The sequence below is a fragment of the Poecilia reticulata genome, linkage group LG2 (assembly GCF_000633615.1).
Source record: "Poecilia reticulata strain Guanapo linkage group LG2, Guppy_female_1.0+MT, whole genome shotgun sequence".
Taxonomy (NCBI): domain Eukaryota; kingdom Metazoa; phylum Chordata; class Actinopteri; order Cyprinodontiformes; family Poeciliidae; genus Poecilia; species Poecilia reticulata.
In genome coordinates, this window is record NC_024332.1 from 6,748,121 (window position 1) to 6,770,109 (window position 21,989).

The 21,989-nt window shown below is 41.3% G+C and overlaps 1 protein-coding gene across 1 annotated transcript in view; it reads left to right on the top strand.

The window, feature by feature from the left end:
* The window catches only part of LOC103474257 (fidgetin-like), a 52,906-nt gene extending 32,528 nt beyond the window's left edge, over positions 1–20,378 (top strand). Inside the window, exon 2 of the mRNA XM_017303742.1 lies at positions 13,910–20,378. Coding sequence (XP_017159231.1) covers positions 13,910–16,185 — 2,276 coding nt within the window. The 3' untranslated portion in view covers positions 16,186–20,378. The remainder of the gene's footprint in view (positions 1–13,909) is intronic.
* The last annotated feature ends 1,611 nt before the right edge of the window (positions 20,379–21,989 follow it).

The following is a 21,989-nucleotide window of genomic DNA, read 5'->3' on the forward strand; positions in this document are numbered from 1 at the left end:
TACAAATAAAACTAGCACAATCTTTCAGAAATATATCATCATATTGACATAGTGGTGTGATTATGATGATCTGGTGTTGGTTTTCAGTTTCAGGACTGGGTGAATAGGAAAATAAATTGAAAGGTTTGGTATTGACTCAAAGTATGGATCAATTAAGATGCTGCACCATGACCTTAAATAGGCTCAAAAATCCTCAAATTCCCCCACAAATAGATTGCCAAAATTGCTCCTCCATGATGCAAAAAGACTGACAAGTATCACAAACTCTTGCCAGCAATCCAAATTTGTTTGATCTGAGCCACATAAGTGTGACTAAAAAGCAAAACAAACAGAAGAAATCTGCATGGTGATTACTTTTTCACAACACCGTGAGATTGAATAAAGTGAAAGTTTTCCCACTCGCCAGACTTGTGTTTGTGCTGCCTACTTCTTCTTCTTCTTCCATAAGTGATCATTAATATGTTAATACATCTCTAGTGTCACCATTTCATYCCAGTGACAAATATCTCTTTCAAACCCTAACTTGGATTGTGATATATTCATTTGTTGATGCATTGTTAATGCCTCCTCTCTGGTTCAGAGCGTGCTGCGCAGGTAATCGCCCACTCTGGGGCCGCCGCACCGACTGTTTGTGATGTGGATCTTTTCTGAGGATTGTATTTGAATAATGAGGGAGGCTGGAGCGTTTCTCTTGTGCGGAGTGTCTCGGCGCAGCCGCTGCAAGTGACCTCTGAATAGTTGTTTTGGATTAGCCATCAAAGTCTTCTCTCGAAGTGGCCAATAGACAGGTACTTCCAGAAATGAGTCACTTGAAAATGATCATTGCCGCCGTTGCTGTATAAGATAATGGATAACCATTACACTCCATTTTCCCCCAGCTCCTCACCCACACAACGCCTGCTCTTGAAATATGATGCATCCACTGTGCTTAGTGAGCACTTAATGTCCAAAAGCACCGTGTTTGTTGAGATTTACAACTGCGCCGGCTGGAGGGGGGTAGAAGAAAGAGTATGTCGTCGGCGTATAATGTTGTTCGCTCAATAATTATCTCATTTTATTTACGAAGACAGACAGCTTTAGATGAGGTTAGAGGCTTCCTCTCTATTATCTCCACCTGCGTCCCCCTTCGAGTCCCCCCCCCACCCCGCCTGCCACTAAATGACGCCCTTCATGTTGAGGACTTTCCAAAGTTTCCACACAGGAGGAAGGAGGGAGTAGCGATGACAAAATTACACCCTGGCTCTCTTCAATTGGAAGTCGGATCAATGTCATTTCTAAAAGGATTAGACCTCCTCTCAGAAATCTATTTTAATTACTGAACACACAGGTAAACAAAGTAGTGTTGGTTCGCCGGTATGGATTCGGACGTCAGCGGGGTATTGATAGCATGTGGCCCCACGTTAACCYCCGAGCTGCTGTGAAAGATCCTGCTTGTTCCACCTTGAGTGAACGTAGCGGAGGACTTTTAGTGGGGAATACCGATGTAGCCGTGGAAACGTTCCTGCTGTCACCAGAAAAAAAACTCTGCGGCCGCGAGGGAAGAGGGTTAGCTGACACCAGAGCCGGTGTTGCTTGCAGGAAAGAGGAAACTGTTGGATTTAGTAGCTGTTTCTTGAAACCTCTTCAAGCTGTCACCGCTAAGGCAGCAGGAAGAGATGTTGCACATGTATATGTGGAGCCGTCCCAACGGATAGCAAGCGAAAGTTTTTGATTCACTTATTGAGAATGTACTATTAAATCTGATTAGACTTAGGCCAGGATGTTTTAACGTTTTAATTTTGATTAATTATTTACACAGATTTTAACACAACCAATGTGTTGTTGTTTTTTACATACAAAAGACCAAATCAGAACTTTTTTAATATGTTTGTGGTACACCCGTAWAACTGACGCACAAGCAGCATCAACAAACAACAGTGATGGACGACAAAGCCGCATCTCTTCACCCACTGGGGATTCATTATTGCAAGCACAGACGTCTCCAACGCTAATGTCAGCGTCCACAGTTCATATTTTAAAAAACTAAGTATTTGTAAAAACATCCAATGAATGATGAGAACTTCCTGAAATACTTTAAAACCTGAACGTGTAGAATATCACCCATTTTGGTTGAATAACCTAATTAACAGATTAAGAGCAATCAGTACAATGTCTTTGATGTTGACATCGTATTGATATGTATCTATTTAATAAGTAAGCAGCAAAAAGGGCGTTTTGAATTGAGAATGTAGCCTATTTTGTCTATGTTTTTTTTAAGTTAAATTAATTGCAAATAGTTAATTACAGACCCTGCAATTAACTTTTTAAAGAGTTTCACCACAAGATTTGAGGGTTTCAGCATAGAWAAATGAAGAAAATTAGTATTTTAACTGAAACTGTAAAGTAACGAGTTTACTGCATCTTTAGTMTTCATTGTCTGATTGTTATGTTCATGCAGTTAAAATCTGATGCTACATGTGAAATATTTTCATTGTATTTGAGCTTGGTTTGTTCATCTCCTATCTGTCAAGTAGCCAATCGAACTTGTTTGCTTGTATGCTGTTAGTGGTGGTTATGTTCTCAGCAGGAAGAGCGCCCAAAATGAATTTCTGCTCAAGGCCCCTAAAAAGCTGTTGCCAGTTTGGGGTCTATGAATAAGTGGAAATAAAATTATGGGTATTTAAGTTATTTTATAGATAGAAATACAAAAAGTAMAGTCTGCATCTGGTTTCAGCTGYATTTACTGTAGTAGTCCTAAATAAAAGCCAGTGGAATGCTCAATCGCCATGTAAAAAAGACAAATATGTTACTATTCCACGCTAAAACAGTTTTGAGAAAGCAGATGAATCTTTGGTAAGACAAGAAAAACCCTGACATTTTCGCAATATATTTCGTCTGCTGTTGACTATAATTCTCAAACTGTCAGAAAAAATCTATATACATGTTCAGAGCTTGTTGGCTCATAATCCTCGCAGAAAAATAAAAAAACGACGCAAGATGCTATTAATGTGTAACCAAGCCTTGATTTAGTGTTTAACTTTTTACAAATAATATGAATCTGCATTTTCTTTTGTTCTTTATAAGTACTTAATGATTTATAGTGTTAAATTAACATATTTTTCRCATTTAAATTAAACATTTATTAGGGTGGTCTTAATATTTAGCAGGTTTTAACTCAATATTTAGTTTTGCTGAATCAAATACTGCAGTAAGTTAAATCTTAAGTGTTAATGTCTCTCCTGTGGGGTTCATTATAGCCTAAAAGTAGTTTAACAGTATGATTTGAGTTACCTTATAAGCAGTTTCCCTGTCAAGCTTTTAAAAGTGATAACTTCTTAAGTTTTAAAAGTTGTTTTCTATATTTTAACTCTATAAATAATTCAGTGAAAGCTTTCCAGATCAACAGCGAGCTTCAGGTCATAGGACAAGTTTCGATCTGACTGGTTTCTGTTTAGATGAAATTTACATAAAGAAAGTTTTTTTTTTTTGCTGCTTATTTTTATTTTTTTTATTATTTATTTATTTTATTWTTTTWWTTTTTTTGTGGATTGTGGATGAAAAAAGGGGAAAATTGTGCCAACATAGCAGCCAGTTTAAGTCACATGAGTGAATTTTTTTATTTTATTTTTCTCCCTTCCTGATGATGTGTTGGTGTTTCTTTTTTTTTTTTGCCGCTTTGCTTTTCTGAGTGATGAAACGGAGCCATGGAGATGCTGTCGGGGTCGTGACACTGTTAGAGCACAGTTGTGGTGCTAGTCGTTACAGATGTTTTGTCTGCCAGATAAGAATACTCCGTTTGCCTCAGCGGGCCTGATGCCTCTGTGTCTGTCTCCATTCTCTCCTGTGTGTGTATGCGTGCGTGTGTGTGTGTGTGCATGTGTGTGCATGTGTAATGCGTGTGTGGGTGTGTGTGTGTGGGGGTGCGTGCGTGCGTGGGGGTGTGTGTGTGTGTGTGCGTGTGTGTGTGTGTGTCTTTGAGGAACGAATCTGTGTGGCGGCGGGTGATTAGGCACGCTGCGCTAGTCACAGGAAATGGAGTATCTGACGGACAGGCCGAGTGCATTATAGATGAATGCCATGCGTTAGCGGCTCGGGGCCCCCACCGAATATCTCTCAATTTCCTTTCTGAATGACAAAAGAAGCCACGCACAATTTCCTTGATCCGGAGCATTTGTTTAACTGCGCCCTACCCATTTAACCCACCCATTCAATAGTCTGTCTTGTAAAAGGAAATTTAGACTGTGTCAATTTATACAGCTCTAAAGAAGATCTGATACCCGCAGTCAGGGGCACCGATGATACCACGCTGAAATTAAGTTACAGATTTATTGTGCTTAAGCCAGATTTCTTTAAATTTAGATCCATCTTTAAATATACTCTGTTTTTTTTTTTCTTTCTTTCTTCCTTTCTATACAGCGGTGAAGCTCAATTGTAGCTCCACAGACGTTTCAAAGTTTTCTGGTCAAAGCTGCGCAAACTTATCAGACGGTCAAAGATCACCGATTACAATGAATATTTGATTTTCTTCTATAAAGCTGCTGTCATTTGTCAAATACTCTTATATCGTAGCTCGGAGCTGTCATCTCTGCAGCATCCGAACACCCCCCACCCACCACCCACCCGCTCCCCCAGCCCCTCCCTCCATTTACTGTCTTTGAGTTAGTGACAGCTCATCTCTCCTGGTCACTGCTCGCTGCCGAGACTTTGAACTCCCTCAGCTCCCTCCCTTTTCTCTTGTTGTTGTTGTTGCTAGTCGCTGTAGCGCTTTGCAGCTTCACTTGAATAGAACAGTTGGACTGTAAGGAAATAGTATGAAAATTTTGTTAAATATTTTAGCATTGTTTGAAGATTAAAAAAAATGTATTACAAGCTGAAGGTGTTGCTCAAATTGTGAAGGTTTGAAGGAAGTTGTGTCTCAGCTGATTTGCTGTAGTAATGTTCCTCACTCCTGATGGCTCAATTGGCAAGGTAAATACTAAAAAATTTAGAAAAGGAATCCAAACTTGCCACTTTCAGTCAATAAATGCAGTCCATCGCAAGTGCACAAATGTTGCTAAACAYGGCAGATTCAAAACAAGTAAGATTTCCCACAATATTGTACCTGTGGTTTTTTGTCCCTTCATTTGAAGTTGTAGAGAAACTGCTATAGAGTTAAATGTTTCTCTGCCTGTCCCCACCTGTTTCTGTTGGTTAAAAAAAAGCCTGTACTTTTTAATTGCTCAAAAAACGACATATTTGGRTGTTTGGAAATATCTACCATATTCTATGGCTGATTGCATAGGTGTGTCCCATCTTAAACTAATCAGATTGTGTGGATATTTCTGGTCCTCCAGATGACCCCACAGAGTGTCACTTAGAAGTTTTTCTGAACTCCGAGTAGACCATTTCAAAATGTAAAATGATCTCTCTAGAGAACGTTTGGACTTTGATTCTGAAAAGAATTAAGAGTCTTCTTCATTTCCACATTTCTAGCAGACTGCTAAAGACTTTGGGTCAAAGCTGACTGCATTTTAGCACTGTTCATGATTTCATTCACCTTAACAAAAAGTCTAGTAACATCTGAAGAAAAGTAACCTCAGAACATGGTATTACCACCACCATGTTTCACTGTAGTTGTGTGTTTTTTGGGTGCTGTGCCAAATATACCATTTGGCAGTGGTTGACATACGCCTGCTAATGTACTAGTGGCAGAGCTAATTTTTTTATTTAGCGCCATTTTTGCTTAGTTTGAAAATGCTTAGCGTACTTAGCTTCCCATAAATACATTTTTCTGGATAAATTCTGAAGTGCTAATTTATTTTTTTGTAAACCTTCAGTTGAATAAAGTTTATCAACTCTTAAAAATCTAAGTAGCTAAATGTTTATATTTATGCTTTTCTTTTGAAGTGGGTAAAGACTGTTTGCAGTTCTGTTTCCTTTCCTCGTGTTCTCTCTTTGTTTTCCTCAGTAACTTTATTTCAAACAAGAAATGTACAGGAACAAAATAAAACATGAACAGTAGAGAACAAGATAAAAACACAAAATATGTAATAGCATTATAGAACATGTAAATGATACTGTCAAAATTAAACTAGTGCAAAGGTCGTAATCTATCAAGGGCAGACATGATTTGATTTGAAGTTAACACTTTAGCATTAGCTTCCACTACACACCATGTTGGTTATTTAGTGTTAGTGGAACTAATGTTTATTAGAGCTTTTGTTGTGCTTTAGAGGGCCTGTGTCCTGCATGTTTGAGATGTTAATTTGATTCAACACAATTGAATGGTTCATTAGTGGCGTCTTCTTAATTTTGTATTGACTAAATTCATTCAACGCTTTCACTTTACTGATATGTGCTTTTTGTTGTTTGAAAGTGTTTTGCCTCAGKGATGTATATCATCTAATCATGCGAGGAGTATCTTTTATTCTTTGTGGAACAGTCTGACCTGACACTGCAGGGCAGCCAGACCCACCATACGTTTGCCTCAGCCCTCCACTCCCCAAAAAACACAACAACATGGTTTTAATCATTTTGTTGTTTGTTGGCTGCCACTAAGAAAGGAAACATAATTGTATTTGTTGTGCTCAAAACAAACAAAGCTTATTAGCGGTGATTCTGAGGGGACGGATGAACCCAGTTCGGATTCTTGTGTGTGTCAAGCGAGTCACATAAGCTCATGACTAATTTGATAATTAATTGCCTTTTGGAGGACCTAATCACATTATTTGACTCACTATGGCAGGTTGTGTTCCAGCACCATGTTGCCTGTGGCTTAGTCACAGTGTGCCGGACTCATTAACAAGGTTGTTGAACACACATACGTACGAACAAGTCATTAAACAAAAGCACGCGTACTGTACGGCGCGTGTTGAGGTGTAGTGATTGAGAGGTTAAAAGATGCCCTCTGGTGTATTTGATAAGGATTTGAATAACTGGCCGCTTAGATTTCCCAGGTGGTGTGTGAAAGCAGGTCTCTCTTGATGAAGTTATCGCTTGTCACACAGCTCCTCCTCCTCCAACGGCCCGACGTACAAATAAATAAATAAGTCCTACATGATAATTTGTTTTTGAAGGTCTCCTGTGTGTGTTTATGTTAAAAAGACAAAGAAGGGCACACATTTATCTCTCCACGTATGTGTGTGTGTGCGCCTGCGTTTCTTCCTCCTAACACATACGGCTTAATTATGACGTTACCAAAATGGGCAGTTTGCTCCGACACCCCGCTTGCAGAATCACACAGCAGACAGACTTAAAAGAGCTCATTAGCTCTCTCTAAAGAGCTGTTTACTGCATATACACACACGCACAGTAATGGGCAGCTCTGTTGATGCAGATGGACGCCGAGCATAATGAGAATGATTAGGCTTCTCTATGCAGAGGCCTGGAGGAGGACGAGRAAAACGCTGGCAGGCTTCAGAAGGTGGAAAAGATTTTCTGTTGGATGTTGTTTCAGCTGAGTGCACCATCTCACTCCCTCCCCCTTTTTCTCCTCCTTTTCTCTGCAGCACACTGATGCCGTGCCTTTTTTTTTTTTTTCCCAGAGGCACACACACACACGTTTCTGCATGTGTCCACTTGTAAAGTAGCTTTGCAGAAAAGGGAAATTATTAAATGTAAACGCATTGAAATTACTTACCGGGACCTCTTACTTTTCAAGGAGCAATCAGAAAATAAGTACGACGACTGGGATGACACCTCTAAATTCTTATCTGCATGGAAGGCCACCAATTGTTAATAAAACCCAGATTTGCTAAAAAGTAACAAATTTCTCAGTGTTTTTTTTCTTTTTTTAAATAACTATCAAGGCCCTGGGGCCTTGATAGTTTCATAAATAACAAAAAAAAAACATTCTTTCCTAGAGGCTGATTTTTGATCCATGTCTTTGAATCATTTGACATTGAATTCAAGCCTTTTTTCTTTTTTTTTTCTTTTACAGCAACTTTCAAGGATGCAGAAGGAAAGTAAAGGGGTGCAGTAAGTCCCCACATCCAAGCCTTCACGGTCACAATAAGTGACATTGCTTGCTCGTTGCCCCTGGTTTACATCACATTGAATTAGAGGCTGAACCCCTGAACGATCCCTAAGTCAATCCTCTCTGCCATATGTTTTGGAGAAGGAGCAGGGAGTTCAAAGCGGCTCTGTTCAAAGCGTCTGTCCTCATTTGAATAACGTAGAGTAATCGCTATTACCTTATTTAAATAGTGCAAGTTATCATTTGGCCTTCATTTGCATTGCTGGGGTAATCACAGCGTCTCTGCATTAACCTCATTAAAGACGAGATGAAAGCCTTGATGGAGCCTGACACTCTTTTATATACATTATCTTTATTAATGACGGTATTAGAAACATCCGTGTTTCTTAAAATACGCTGGAAATGGAGTTTTTCTTGTCGTACTGAGCAGACAAAAGACTTGGACAGCTTGTGTTTCTGGTTTTTCTTTGTGATTGTGACACTTCCTTCATCTTCGTTAGACTTTTCTTCATTTATTTCCTTCTTGTCTGAATGTAGATGCTCTGAGAAATTATCTAGTGACTTAAACTGAACAGTTTTCAGCTTGATTATGTTGTGCTGGTGCCTGGACTGAAATAAAAAGATCTGTTTCTGCTCAGTCAACRTGGCAGACTGGCCTAGCCGATCATGCTGGAAACAACACTCTTCAGTGTGGAAGTTGTTCCTGAGAAAAGGCAACCCGGTTTAGCACTTTTGCAACTCTAAATTACAGAGTTTTACTAATATAAAAGCAAAGTCATAATGACAGAGTTGAAACTGTGTTCAGGCATCTTATATTATTGTTGACAATACAGTAGCATTGCTGACTGCATGTTATGCTATACTTTATTTTGCCTTCCTGGAAGTCGGTTTCTGGTTGATTCAAGTTTTCTTCGATTCCACATAATTCCCCTTTGGTGGCTACGGTTGGATGTCCTGTGTTAGACAACTCCATCACTATAGAAACCAAATTACCAAAAGCGTAACATAATTCTCAGCAGCCTGTATTCTAGCAGCARCGTTAATRAACAGCTGAGCTAACTCTGGAGAAAATAGTTTCCTTTTTTAATAGCTTCATAAATCTATTATATTCTATTATATTCTGAATCCTCCCAAAGAATCTGGAAATCATATGTTCTTTCCTCRGCAATAATTTCTATACCAAACTGTCTTTTTTTACAGATTTCTCCTGGGTCTTTTTTACATTGCGTTTCTTAAATGTTTCAGATGTTTCAGATAACAGACCAAGATAACATGTGAATAACCACATTTTTTTGCAAAGCTGATATCTGTTTCACTGCCAAACCTGTAAAATCAAGAACTTTTTCAATACAACCTAACACCATGAAAGTAGGCTAAAAGATCTCATAAAGCAGCATACAATTCCACCGATCTAAAGAAATCTTTTAACAGATGTGTTGATGTGAAAACTCTTCAATATGGCTGAATTAAACAATGCTGGAAAGAAGAGAGAGTCAAAACTCCTTCAAAGCAATGTGAGAGATCCATTGACTATGTTTAAGAAGATTTTACCTCAGATAATCTATTTCTGGTTCATAATTATTGGGTTGTAATTTGGATTCGCTGTTGACGTTTTCTGATTATTCTGTTTCTGTTTCAGCATACAATAAACTGTTTCCAGATGSTGTAACTTCCTGTTGTGCGATCAGACGGTATCGTCATCCTATTGTGTGTAATGTTGGACCCTGAGAAAACTAAACTGAGAAAAAACAAAATAATTTGAGCTTCTATCATTACGTTTTCTGTTTATTTTATGGTCTGTTGCTTGAGATATACTTAAAAGTAGATAATTGGATATAGCTATAGCTATAACTCACTCCTTGACCTGTACATTTTAGGAAAATGTAACATCTTAAAACGTGGAATATACATTTTTGTTGCATCTCCTCCATAAAAACCGACTGAAGTATTTTACAGGCAGAGGTAAAGTGCATGATTCCCTGATCAATCTCGGCCAATATCCAGATTTCTGCCARCGTAAAATGACATAAAGATGGATGTTTCTGCAGAAGCATCGCCACAGATTGACATGGAATCAAGGGAAGGCGCTTCATAGCCGGCCTGTTTATCTGCAGAGAGGAGAGCCGCTGTGAGAACACATGCGGTTATTAAAGCTCCTGAGCCAGACGGGGAATACACACTTAGTTTGTTAGAGAGCGTGTGTGTTTACTGATGCAGAGGACGAGGCTGAAACTTGCCGAGAGCATTACCTCATGAATGTTATCCTTGCTATCTACAGCTATATATTATTTAGTGGTGCTGAAAAGGTAATGTTAAAGCTATAGAGAGTTGCAGCCAAGCCGACATGTAGCTTTTGGCTACAGATCAGACAGTAAGAGAACACAGAAAACGACTTTAAATCACTTGCTCACAGAGGAGTTGTATCATTTGGCTGGAATTATCGTCTCATTTGAAAATTAAGTCTACTTTTGTGTGTTTTTTAATTTTTTTATTAAACCACTCAGTTTAATTTAAAACATACAATGCCTTTAAAACATACAAGGCTACTCTAAAACAAATCTACCCTATGAGATATGCCAATGTTTACTTTAAGATCAAATGTGAAACTTAAATCTGCCTAAATGAAAAAAAAACTTTTAGGACTTTTTGGCTAATTCCCAGAAAAATAGCTTAGCGTTTGACCACAAATGTTTTTTTTTGTTTGTTTTCTAATTTAATGTGAAAGTATTCATTTAGAAACAGTTCAGTAAACTCTAATGTCAATTATTTTATGTGGATATTTGAAAAAATAGCAAGACTRTGACGAAAGATGCAACACAAACCTAAATTATGAAGTGGAATGAATAATTATTACGGGGTTTCTCAAATGATCTTGCAAATATACATTTGAAAAGTGTAGCATACGTTTGTGTACAGACCCCTTTACTGGGTCACATAGTACCATTTTATAGTGCAATCAAGTAACTATGTTACCTTCACTTTCTATGTATATCAAACACGAAAGAAAATTKACATCACAATTTGACTGTTTGAAATTGACCTCTCTCTCTTTAAGAAGCTCCTACTCTCTGACACTTCAGCACGTTGTTTCTCAGTTAAGCCGTGTACAAATGTCCTTTGTAGAATCGGACTGAGAAGTAGTTCCTATGATAAACCCAGCAGACTCATAGTTGCTCTAATTGCTGCTGCCMCTAGTCTGTAGGGGCTGTGCGGGCTAGGGGCACTTTGTAAGGCAGAATCTCGGCTGGAGAGTGCAGTTCCAAACATTTAGGCACCCCAATGGCTGCCACAAGAGAGTAATTAATTTCTCCAACATTTATGAAAGAATCAAGGCAACACTCCAGGTATGTTTCTGATGAGGGGACAACATTATAAYATTTAAAGCTCAAAAACATCGATTTTACATAATACCTCCTTTTTAAATTAAGCATGTTGGATACATGCTTCAAAGCATTCCAGGCTATTAACCCCTTGGAAGACTTTTTTTTTGCTGTTTTACATAAGTTCACCATGGCAACATACCTGCTATTAAAAGAATATGCTGCAGCCAGGCTAATTTATTTCAAGTCTGCAGTTAGCAAAAATATAACTGATGCATAGTTTAGCTTGAAATCAAATCTTGATGGTGATATTTTAATTCTATTAAGATTGAAGCAACCTTTTTCAGTTTTTTTTTTTTCCTGTTAATATACACTCCTGAAACGCTGCCTCTTAATAAAGTAATAAAGAAGCTCAGCAGCTAATAGAAAACTTMAGATCTGCTCTTGCTTCCTCACTACACTGGGAGGGTGATGGGCTCGCCAGCCCCCCTGTAAGACTCCCCTCGGCTAAAATGTTGTAAATTAACACAATTAGCAGATCGCCATTCTGCTAATTAGCCACTGGCGTCTGCAGAGGGACGGTTAAGAGAGGAGAATTAGAGAGGAAATAAGAGTCTGGGGATGGGATCCCCCCTTATTCACTCCCTGCCCGCATTGTTACCAAACAAACACAGAGCCTCGGAGAAGGCAGCAAAAGAGTGTTAATGTGTCRGCTTTTTCCTCCCATGTGTCTGTGCCTGCAGAAGCATAAACGGATGGCAGGAAGGGAATAGATTTTATTTGGCGTGCCTGATTTACTCTCGCAAATAGACGCATGGCAAACCAATTCCGGAGCCGGGGATTGCTCAGCGGACCCCCAGCTGTGGGTCTCTCCGCATGCAACTGCCGCCAGTCAATAAGTCGCAGGAAGCAGGCTAAATGACACCGATATTATCCTTTATTTGTGTGCACTAAGTCAAATCAAACAGGGTTCAATCTGCCATGCGGCTGCTGTGATTACGCCCCATCCAGCCTTTGAAAGCATCAAGGCTTTGATACCGAGACAACGATGGAGTCGCTGTGTGACTGTCAGTGTTTGCAGATGGCATTGGCTAGGATTAAAGGAAACAGTGGCTCTCCTGCCTCCCGAGGCAATAAAGGGGAGAGCCAGGTGAGCGTGTCTGAGATGAGATGGAGCCAGGAAGGAGTGGAGGCGGAGAGAAGGGGAGGGGAGGGAAGCGACGCGAGCACAGGCGGAGTAAATAAGAGGAGGGGCGGATGCACAGAAAAGGGAATGAAAGCAGGGAGATATATATCGAAATAGATTGAGTCAAAATAAAAGAAGGTGAAGAGAAATAAAGAGAGGGGTGGGGAGAGAAGAAAAAAAAAGCAAAGATGGAAGCAGGAGTGAGGGAAGACGAGGCAAAGGGAGGTACGAMGAAGAGAGGTAGACGAAGAAGAGGAGGTCAAGGTGGAGCCGTGCAGACAGGAACTAAGCTTGAGACACAATGTGTTGTAATTCATAGCTCGCCACAGCTGCTGTGTGCGTGCCTGTGTTTGTCCGTCTGGGTCAGTGGATGCATGCGTGTGTGTGCGTGTGCACCACTGCACGCTCGAGTGAAGGTATAGGGCTTTTTTTTTAAGTGTCAGTGTGTATGAGCACAGGTTTGTGTGTGTTGAATGAAAGCACTATGAGCAAATCAGTGTGTGTTGTGCAGTTGTAGTGCGAGGCACATTTTCAAACCCATCTCCAGCCACCTCAGATGAGCTGGGGATTATAGAGTGACCCTCAATGCCTCTGTCTTATTGGTCTGGCTGTGGTGCATTAGGCTGAGAGAAGCAGCCATCCCACTGTCCTTCTCTGCTGCAATACACTGAGCCCTGCAAAAGTATTCACACCCCATGAGCTTTCCCATGACGTAAGCAGTAACAGCAGTTACGCACTCTGCAAATCAGATGTTTATAGAGAAGTGGCGAGGAAATGCATTGCTGAGGGAAAGTAATCAMATTTAAAGTTGGTGCATCATGGCAGCATCATGCTGAGGGCATGCTTTCCTTCAGGGACTAGGAAATGTACTTCCAACAACAGCAAAACACCTTTTTCTCTCTTTCTTTAGCTTGTTGTTTTGTAAGTCTACAAACACACCGCAAATCATATTTGGATTCATATAATGTCAAAAAACCTTTGCACTCCAACTGGCAGTAAACTTAATTTTGCTCGAACAATTATTTGCATTACTTTGTAATAAGCCAAATCATGAATTTTTATGATGGCAGATTTGATTAACTTGTTCATAGTTAGCAGCCTTGTTAATAGTGGCCCAGTCAAAGTCCAGACATAAATATAAGTGAGAGCATCAACTACTTTGCAAAGAAGAATGGGAACAAGTCTTTGGAGTTTAGACATGCTCCCAAGACTGGCAGCTGACAAAAAATATTTCATTTTTCTTTCAYTTCACATTTATACCCTACATTGTGTTGGTCTACAGCATAGAATCCAAGTAATATAGATTAGATTGTGGTTGTAATKKGACAAAATAGRAAAACAGGTGAAGAAGTGAGGAGTACAGTCTCCACTTCAATGTAGGATTTCAGATTTGTTTCAGACAAGTGGATGGTGTTTTTTAATTGATCTCCACGTTGTCTTATGTGGTAATGTCTCTGTTTCGTTTTTCAGGCTTGAAGATGCAGTGGACCCCGGAGCACAGCCAGTGGGCCGAACAGCATTTCGACATCTCCTCTACCACCCGCTCCCCAGCCCACAAGGCTGAGGCCTACAGGGCGGTGTCAGGCCACCTGCAGCGGTCTGCCACCTACCAGTACTCCTGGGCCAACGACGACATATCTGCCCTCACCGCCTCCAACCTGCTCAAGAAGTATGCCGAAAAGTAYTCTGGGATCCTTGAGATGCCTGCCTCTTACTCCGAGGTGCCTGGGGTCCCTGGGGTGATGAATGGCCGGAAAGGCGAGTCRGAACCCTGGCAAGATGGCGTCTACCCCATGAGCTGCATCCCAGAGGGAGTTTCTGTCAGAAAGGGAGGTGTTGCTGCCGCGTCTGAAGTGGTCTCTGGGATCTGCAGCTCCCCAGGCCTGGCTTCCAGTACCCTCAGTGAGCCCAGCTACTCCAGCAGCAGCTGTGGGAGCCACTCAGCCACGGCGCTCCATTCCTCCTCCATGACGTCTCAGGAATACGGCCCCACGTACAGCGGCTCCTACCTGCACAGTAGTTACAGCTCCCAGTCCGGCCCCGCCCCTGCTCTTCCCTCCCCACTGCACAGCTCTGGGCTCTTACAGCCCCCTCCACCTCCTTCCCACCCCACCATTGTTCCAGCTTACAATGGAGGCTCCCCCAACTTGTCTAGTTATAATTACCCCCCAGCTGGCTACCCAGCTCAGAGCTCAGTTGGGCCGGGATACAGTCCTGGAGGAGCGCCCCCTCCTTCTTCGTACCTCCCCTCAGGCATTGCCGCCCCTACTCCTCTCCCTCCTTCTTCTGCTTTACCTGGATACCCATACCAGAGCCACAACCTGACCCCAATTGCTCCCACTCCCCTCAATAGCAGTTCCTCCAACACGTTGAAAAGGAAGGCCTTCTATATGACAGGCCAAGGAGAGATGGACACATCTTAYGGGAACTTTGGCTATCCCCAGGCACGGAGCTCAGCAGAGAGTCCCATGTACAGGGTGGCGGACAGCAGCAGTGCAAATGGGGGCTCTAACAGCGGGGGCGGCGGTGGCTTCGACAGGAATCCGGAAAAGTCATCTTTACCATTTAATCCTCAGAAACAGTCCACAATGCCATCAGAGCAGCAGAGAAAGTATGGCAGCCAGGCAACAGGTGGGCCGCTTACCCCACCAGCCTACGTCTCCTCAACCCTGGGAGGCTCACGGTCAGCAGACTCTCTTGCCAGCTTCACCTCCCCGTCCCTCAGTGAGCAAGGTGCTGATGATCACCGCCTCCACCTTTCCCACTCAGCACCAGGGCCTACCTCCTCCTCCTCTTCCGCTTCATCCCGCCCTGCCGAGGAGCAATTAAAAACCTGCGACCCTCACCTCCTGGACCTTGTGACCTCAGAAATCATTCAGCAGGGCCCTCCTGTGGACTGGAGTGACATTGCAGGTCTAGAACTGGCCAAAGTTACATTGAAGGAGGAGGTCCTGTGGCCCATTCTGCGTCCAGACATGTTCAGTAGTTTAGGACCAGCACCTCGCTGTGTATTGCTGTTTGGCCCGAGAGGCAGCGGCAGGACGTTGCTAGGCCGCTGCCTCGCCAGTCAGCTAGGAGCGACGTTTCTCCAGCTCAGCGGCTCTACTCTGGCCACCAAGTGGCTGGCGGACGGAGAGGAAATTATCCGTGCGTCATTCCTGGTGGCCCGTTGCCGACAGCCATCGGTGCTCTTCATTAGCGAGGTGGACATGCTCCTGTCAGCTCATGTCAGTGAAGAGAGTCCAATCACCCGACTGAAGGGGGAACTACTCACCCAGCTGGACTCTCTCCTTATGAGCTCAGGTGAAGATGGAAGCAACCAACTCCTAGTCATTTGCTCCACAAGCAGACCTCAAGATATGGATGAAGGCCTCCGGAGRTACTTTACTCGGAGGGTACTAGTGCCCCTACCGGACAGCGCAGCCCGACACCAGATCATGAACCAGGTTCTGGCCCAATCCCAGCACAAGTTCTGCTTAAGCGAGGAGGATCTGGCACTGCTTGTGCAGCGCACCGAGGGTTTCTCTGGACTGGATTTGGCCAGACTCTGCCAGGAGGCCCTTGTAGGTCTGTTACATGTCTCAGCACAGGGCATGGACATGACGGGCATGATGCCCCGGGGCCAGATCAGGCCCCTCACCTACCAGGACATTGAAGGTGTCTGTTGTAAATTCCAAGCCAGTATATCGCAGAAAGAGATTGACACTTACACCGAGTGGAACAAAATGTTCGGCTGCAGCCAGTGAGCAAAATAAGCACTGCCCTTGAGAAAAAGAGGCTTCCACAATTCCTCCCCTCAGGGCATAAGCGTTGTGCTAGAGGGAAAAGCCGACAGAAGGCCGATGCGAGCCCGCTGTGTCCTCACAGAGACCTGGTTTGATTCAACAACAAGCAGTTTTGCCGTTAATGAGACAATTTTCAATCCAAATGCTTGACAAGCCAGGCGCTGTTTACACATTTCAAACAAGTCAGCTTTGCGTGAGACGCCCTGGTGTCCGTGTACATATATCGTATGTCGTCGTTTCTTGAGATTTAGTTGGCTTTCCAAGTGCCTGAAGTGGTGCTTTCTGAGTTCTCTTAATTTGCCTCACAATCGAAATTCATGGCATGAGCTGATGATTATTGAGAGCTTTAAACCTTCAGCAGAGAGTCTGGAAAACAGACTGACAGTTAGCGGCGGGGGTGGTTATTCATCCTTTATAGTCTTTTGTTGCGGCAATCCATTTCGGTGGCGGAAGTCTGGGCCCTACGTCGCGTGTCTGCAAAACAAACAAACGTAACAAACAAGCAAATAACACTCAGGAAAGCATTTGTAAATTGTACAGTACCTCTGGAAATCTCGACAAAAAGCACTAAGATTTGAGAAGAGAATCTTTCACATTTAGGCGGACCTCAAGGGGCTGGGATAAAAATCACAAAGAGGTGACAATGAATGTATTAGATGTGTTCTGATTGGTGGAACATGATCTACACTGAGAGTAAAGCATTACGTCTTTATTTTCCCATCAGAGCAGGCTCTTTATTTGCCTGCATCTTCTTGACCAATCCTGAAATGTATTTCCTTCGTTCTKYWAACACTGTTCTGCTGCCTAGCTGAGTCTGAGACTTTAGAAGCAGGCAGGTGTGTTGAGGCTGGTAGGTGTTGTAGATAAACATTGTTCATATAACACACTCTAGGCTGTTTGATCGTGCTGCTTGGAAGCTCCGTCAGTATATCAGGCATTTATTTATTTATGTTTTGTTTTTGTCATTGTACTTGTAAGATTGTAGTACAGCGTTACGCAAAATTTCAATTTGAAAATATACACTTGAGTGATCTTAACTACARCCATATATGAGACCTTATCAYCCAATTTTTAATATAAAATTAACTCTGCCATCTTTCTAAAGTATATTAACTTTTCCACAATTTGTCACATTACAATAGTTTTGACCAAAACCCCCCAAAAAACTGAAAAGTGCGGTATGCATTTGTATTTCACAACTCTTTAGGTGACTTTTGAAGGTTGATTTTAGTTTAGAATCGCTAAAGAGTTTTCCAATACGTCATTAAACCCATTTAATCTCATTGTAAGTGCGGCTGTTATGTGAAACACGGTGGTGACAGCATCATGCTGTAGAGATCCACGTCTTCAGGAGGGACAGGGAAACTACCTTGATCTGATATAGAATGGATGTAGCATGTTCACATGCAAAGAGATACCATTAAAAGCGTGGGGAAGATATAAATGCATGCCGCACTTTTTAGAATTTTACATGTAAAACATTTGAAAACATTTTTCCACCCACCTCACAATTATGCTCTATTCTTTATCAGTTTATTTCAGTGAAACACATCACACAACAAACTTTAATGAGTTCTATAGGTGAGCATTTATTGGCAAGACACTGTTCATATCTTAAAGTGGAAGGTTACTCTCATTACAATATCAAAAATGACTCCCTRTAGGGGTTTTTGACATCATTTGTTATCATCCAGGAAGTTGATGTTTGGCAGCTGATTTGCTGTTTCTAATCTTTTCTCTGAAAATGTTGCTGAAYTTTAAAACAGTAACATTAAAACACCTGCTCATTTATGCCCATAAAAAGGTCAACTAAGTTACATTAGCTGGTTAGGTTGATTTGTTTTGCTGTAATTTTAAACAATACCAACAGTAGGAAAAGGAGTAYAATGAGGAAACAAAGGTTGTCCATAAGTTTTGGATTTCTTTTCTTAAACTAAAACAGGATTATTTTCATGTAGGACTGTAAGAAAAACTTAATGYGRGTCTGTTGATATTGGCTTGAAGTTCCAATATGACATTAAACCCATTTTGACYAAGTCTTATGGAATATTATTTAGGTTGCATTTATAATAAACAATCTTATATCTGCAAATGTTTGTCCACCACAAAAACCCCGGTTTTTAAGTTACTGTCTTGCAAAAAATGTCCACACCTCTTGAGCTTTTATGCATTTTGTCACGTTAACGTACTGTGATTTCATGTGATGGAACAACACAAAAGTAGTGCAACTGGTACTTGTGAAGTGGAAGAAAATGTCTACATGGTTTCCAGAATGTTTTTAGAAATAAKCATCTGTAAAGTGACAGTCCTGAATACATCAATTTGACTGTTCATGACATCCTTACGACGTTATGTAGGAGACAATTCGAAACTGGTCATCTTGTTATATTAGATGGAAATTCAACTGTTTGGTTTGCATGCAAAACATTAAATGGAATCCAAAATTAAACCCGCGACACAAACAGTGAAACATGGGGGTGGCAGCATCATTCTGTGAGAATGGCTTCCATTTGTGTTTGAGAATCTGTGGCTACAATAAAAGGACTTAAAGCTTTTTGACTCAACGAGAGGCTGATTTCAACTGTACTTTTTAGATTTGTATTTACAAAAAAAATTTGAAATACATCTATACTTCCAATTCCCAACTTTGCACTACTTTGTGTTTGTCCATCACATACAATCCCTATGAAAACACTGAAATTTGACTAAATGCTGTCACATTTTTTCTTTCTGCGTAGCTGCATTGGATTTRTTCATATTTTTCAGATGAAAACAAAGAGAAACTAGCACAAATCTTCAAGGTCCTTTACCACAGTGAGTTCTCCATTATTTGCTGTATTCCATCAGGAGTGTGTGTCCTCTCCTTGCCAACTCCACCGGGAGACCGTATTTTTGTGTGCAGTTATCCTGACGTCATTTTTTCTTTTAAGTTTAACCAAACATTTACTGAATCGCTGTTATCTGTAGTGTGTGATCGGCCCCACTTTCGTGAGCACCGCCRGTGCAGCCCCTGACGTAGAGGGTAGGAGAGTTCTGCTGAGCATCAGCAAAACCGACGGCGAGGAGAGAGATAGGCAGGCGGTGTGGCAGCAGCACAAGGGGGAAAGCAAAGTAGTCCGTCAGAAAACCACCCTCAAAACAATCTGTGCGAGAATTCCTTCTGTCAGCAAATCCTCTGGAGAAAGAGTCTCTTTGGACAGAAAAAAAAACCCACTAATGCACTTCAGAGCGCACAACAGCAGCGCAGGCGTTCCTTTTCTCCCCTTGTTCTCTACAGCGGACCAACAAACGACTTGAAACGCGGCGGTCAATGCTATGCTTCGGTTCTAACAYGCTCTCTGATCCTTCTCCTCGCTTTTAGTCTTATTTTTCCCCCACGCCGTGCAAACCTAGGTTGTTTTTTTTCTCCTCCTGCCTTTTCAATTGTTACTTTAAGCGTTTCTACCTCATAACTGCAGAACACTTGTGCTTTTTGATCTGCGTGTTCCCAAACGTCAACATTTCAGAGAAAAACGACAAAAAAAAAAAAAAGACGGAGAACAGGAGAGAGTACTACCATAAAGTTTGCGCAGTCTACCTCAGATGACTGTACTTAACAAAAAACATTTAGCTGATGGTGCAACCGCAGGCTGCAGCAAAGCCTACACTGTACACGCGCGTGTTTGTCACCGTTTGTCCGATCCGAGCTATTTGCAGCACACACACACACACACACATGCTCTCAAGACGATGCGGACATGAAAAAAAAAATAGAAAAAATAACCTCGCAAGCAATTTGTGAGGAGTTGGGGGTCAACTTAAAGGTGACCTGGAAATGTATAATCCAATACATTTGCTTTAATCCTTTGTGAACTACTGTGGTTGTGCGTGTGTGAATGTGTATATACGTGGGCACACTCCTCTTATTTTTTCTTTTTTTAATTTTCATTTAGTGTGTGGAATTTTATAAATCGTTAGTATATATAACACACTTGCACAACTTTAAAACAGAGTGTAACGTGTTTCTGTTGTACATACCTATACATACAATACAAATGCACCACTTGTTTATATGTGTGAATATGTTGCCATACTTGCAGTCAACTTAAATGTATTTTCATGTAATCTGAGGTACAAACAGCAACAAACGATTCATTAAAGACGTTTTCTTGGGAGATTGTATCTTGTTTTCTTTTTCTCCGTAACAATGATACTCTAAGGGATGAACTGGGGTAAGGAAGATTAATAACAGAATGTATTTATCAGTACAGTGGATAAATAAATGTATTGTCCTGCCAAAAAAATAGCCAAGCTGATAAATCGCCTTAATGAGCCTTGAGTTAGTCACCCTTGTGTGCAATTAGAAACCCATCCGTGTTGCGCAGGAAGCCGGCGCTGTCGCTTCTCTCATTAAAATGTAACAATTCATTTCTCTCGCCGTGCTAAGAGTGGCAAGACCAAAACATTAAAGCATTAATTATATTTCTCGCACACGACGAATTTGGATTATGCAAGCGCTCTTAATGAAAATGATGTGCATTTGCCCGCTCCATTTCCAATGTATCATTATATAGCTGCCGGTGAGGTGTGGGAAGCTGCTGTATAGCCTCTGTAATTATCTGTGAAAACTCCAAATGCTTCACAAGAGGTTAAAGTTCACCAAGAGCTGCTGTTTTCTTTAGTTTCCCATTTAGAGATATGCTATAGCCATCAGAAATCAAACTCTTTGTTTCCCATATCCATGGCAAAAATAAAGATCATTTTCCGCAAAGAAAATAAGCCAGACTGGGAACACCCAAGCGGTCATTTGAGTATTTCTTATCGCACAAAACTCTTAAGGGGGCTAATAACATGAACTTGCATTTTTATAACTTAACAGACAATGGTTTTAAAGTGGGGAAAAGGAGAAATGCTCATTTTAAGTTGTGAGAGAGTCTTTATATCTTGGTGTTTTTCTAGAAAAAACATTGGCAGGATGACGTGGAAGCCAACTGGGGTTTTGACTGAAGTGAGGAAGTGTCAGACTGTCATAGTAAGGGAGATTAGCCAAAGGGCAAATATCTCAGTTTCCTGCTTTATCTACKTTATCAARCAAAAGAGCTGAAGTGTCTTGGTGTCTTGTTCAYGAGTGAATGCAGGATGTAGCAGAAGATAGACATATTTGAGCTTTGTCTGCAGTGAAGAAGGCGTTGCTCCAGGTTGTTTTCGCATCCAAGAGACAAGGTTCTCAAATTGCCTGGTTTACCGGCTTTCTCAAACAGAGGAGTTCAAGTATTTTGGGTCTTTTTGACAAATGATTTCAGGWTTGATCAGAATAATAGACGATTTGCRGTTTCATCTGAATTTAAGTTGGTTTAGCCTGTCTGTCACAGAAAAGAAGAAACTCAACCTGAAAGTAAGGTTTTTAATTTAAAGATCTATCTATATTCTCTGTCAAACCCTCACTTTAGTATTACGAATCATGACAGGAAGTTAGATATCCTGAATACAAATGACTGAAATGAGTCTTCATCATTGGGTTACTGATCTTGGCTTGAGGATGAGGCAAGAGGTTCTGTCATCGAGTGGGAGCTTGGACTTGAGTTGTTGCTCCTACGCATTGAAAGAAATAAATTAAGGTAGTTCCTAAGGTCTGTTGTAGTGAAGAAAAATACAAAGTTCTTTATTTGCCTATCTATCTTCTGATCCTCCTCACTCATGACCAAAACTGCAAGATGAAAAATGCAAACAGCTGAACTGATCTTCCTCCGTAGGGCTCCAGGTTTCTGCCTTAGGAAGGGATAAGA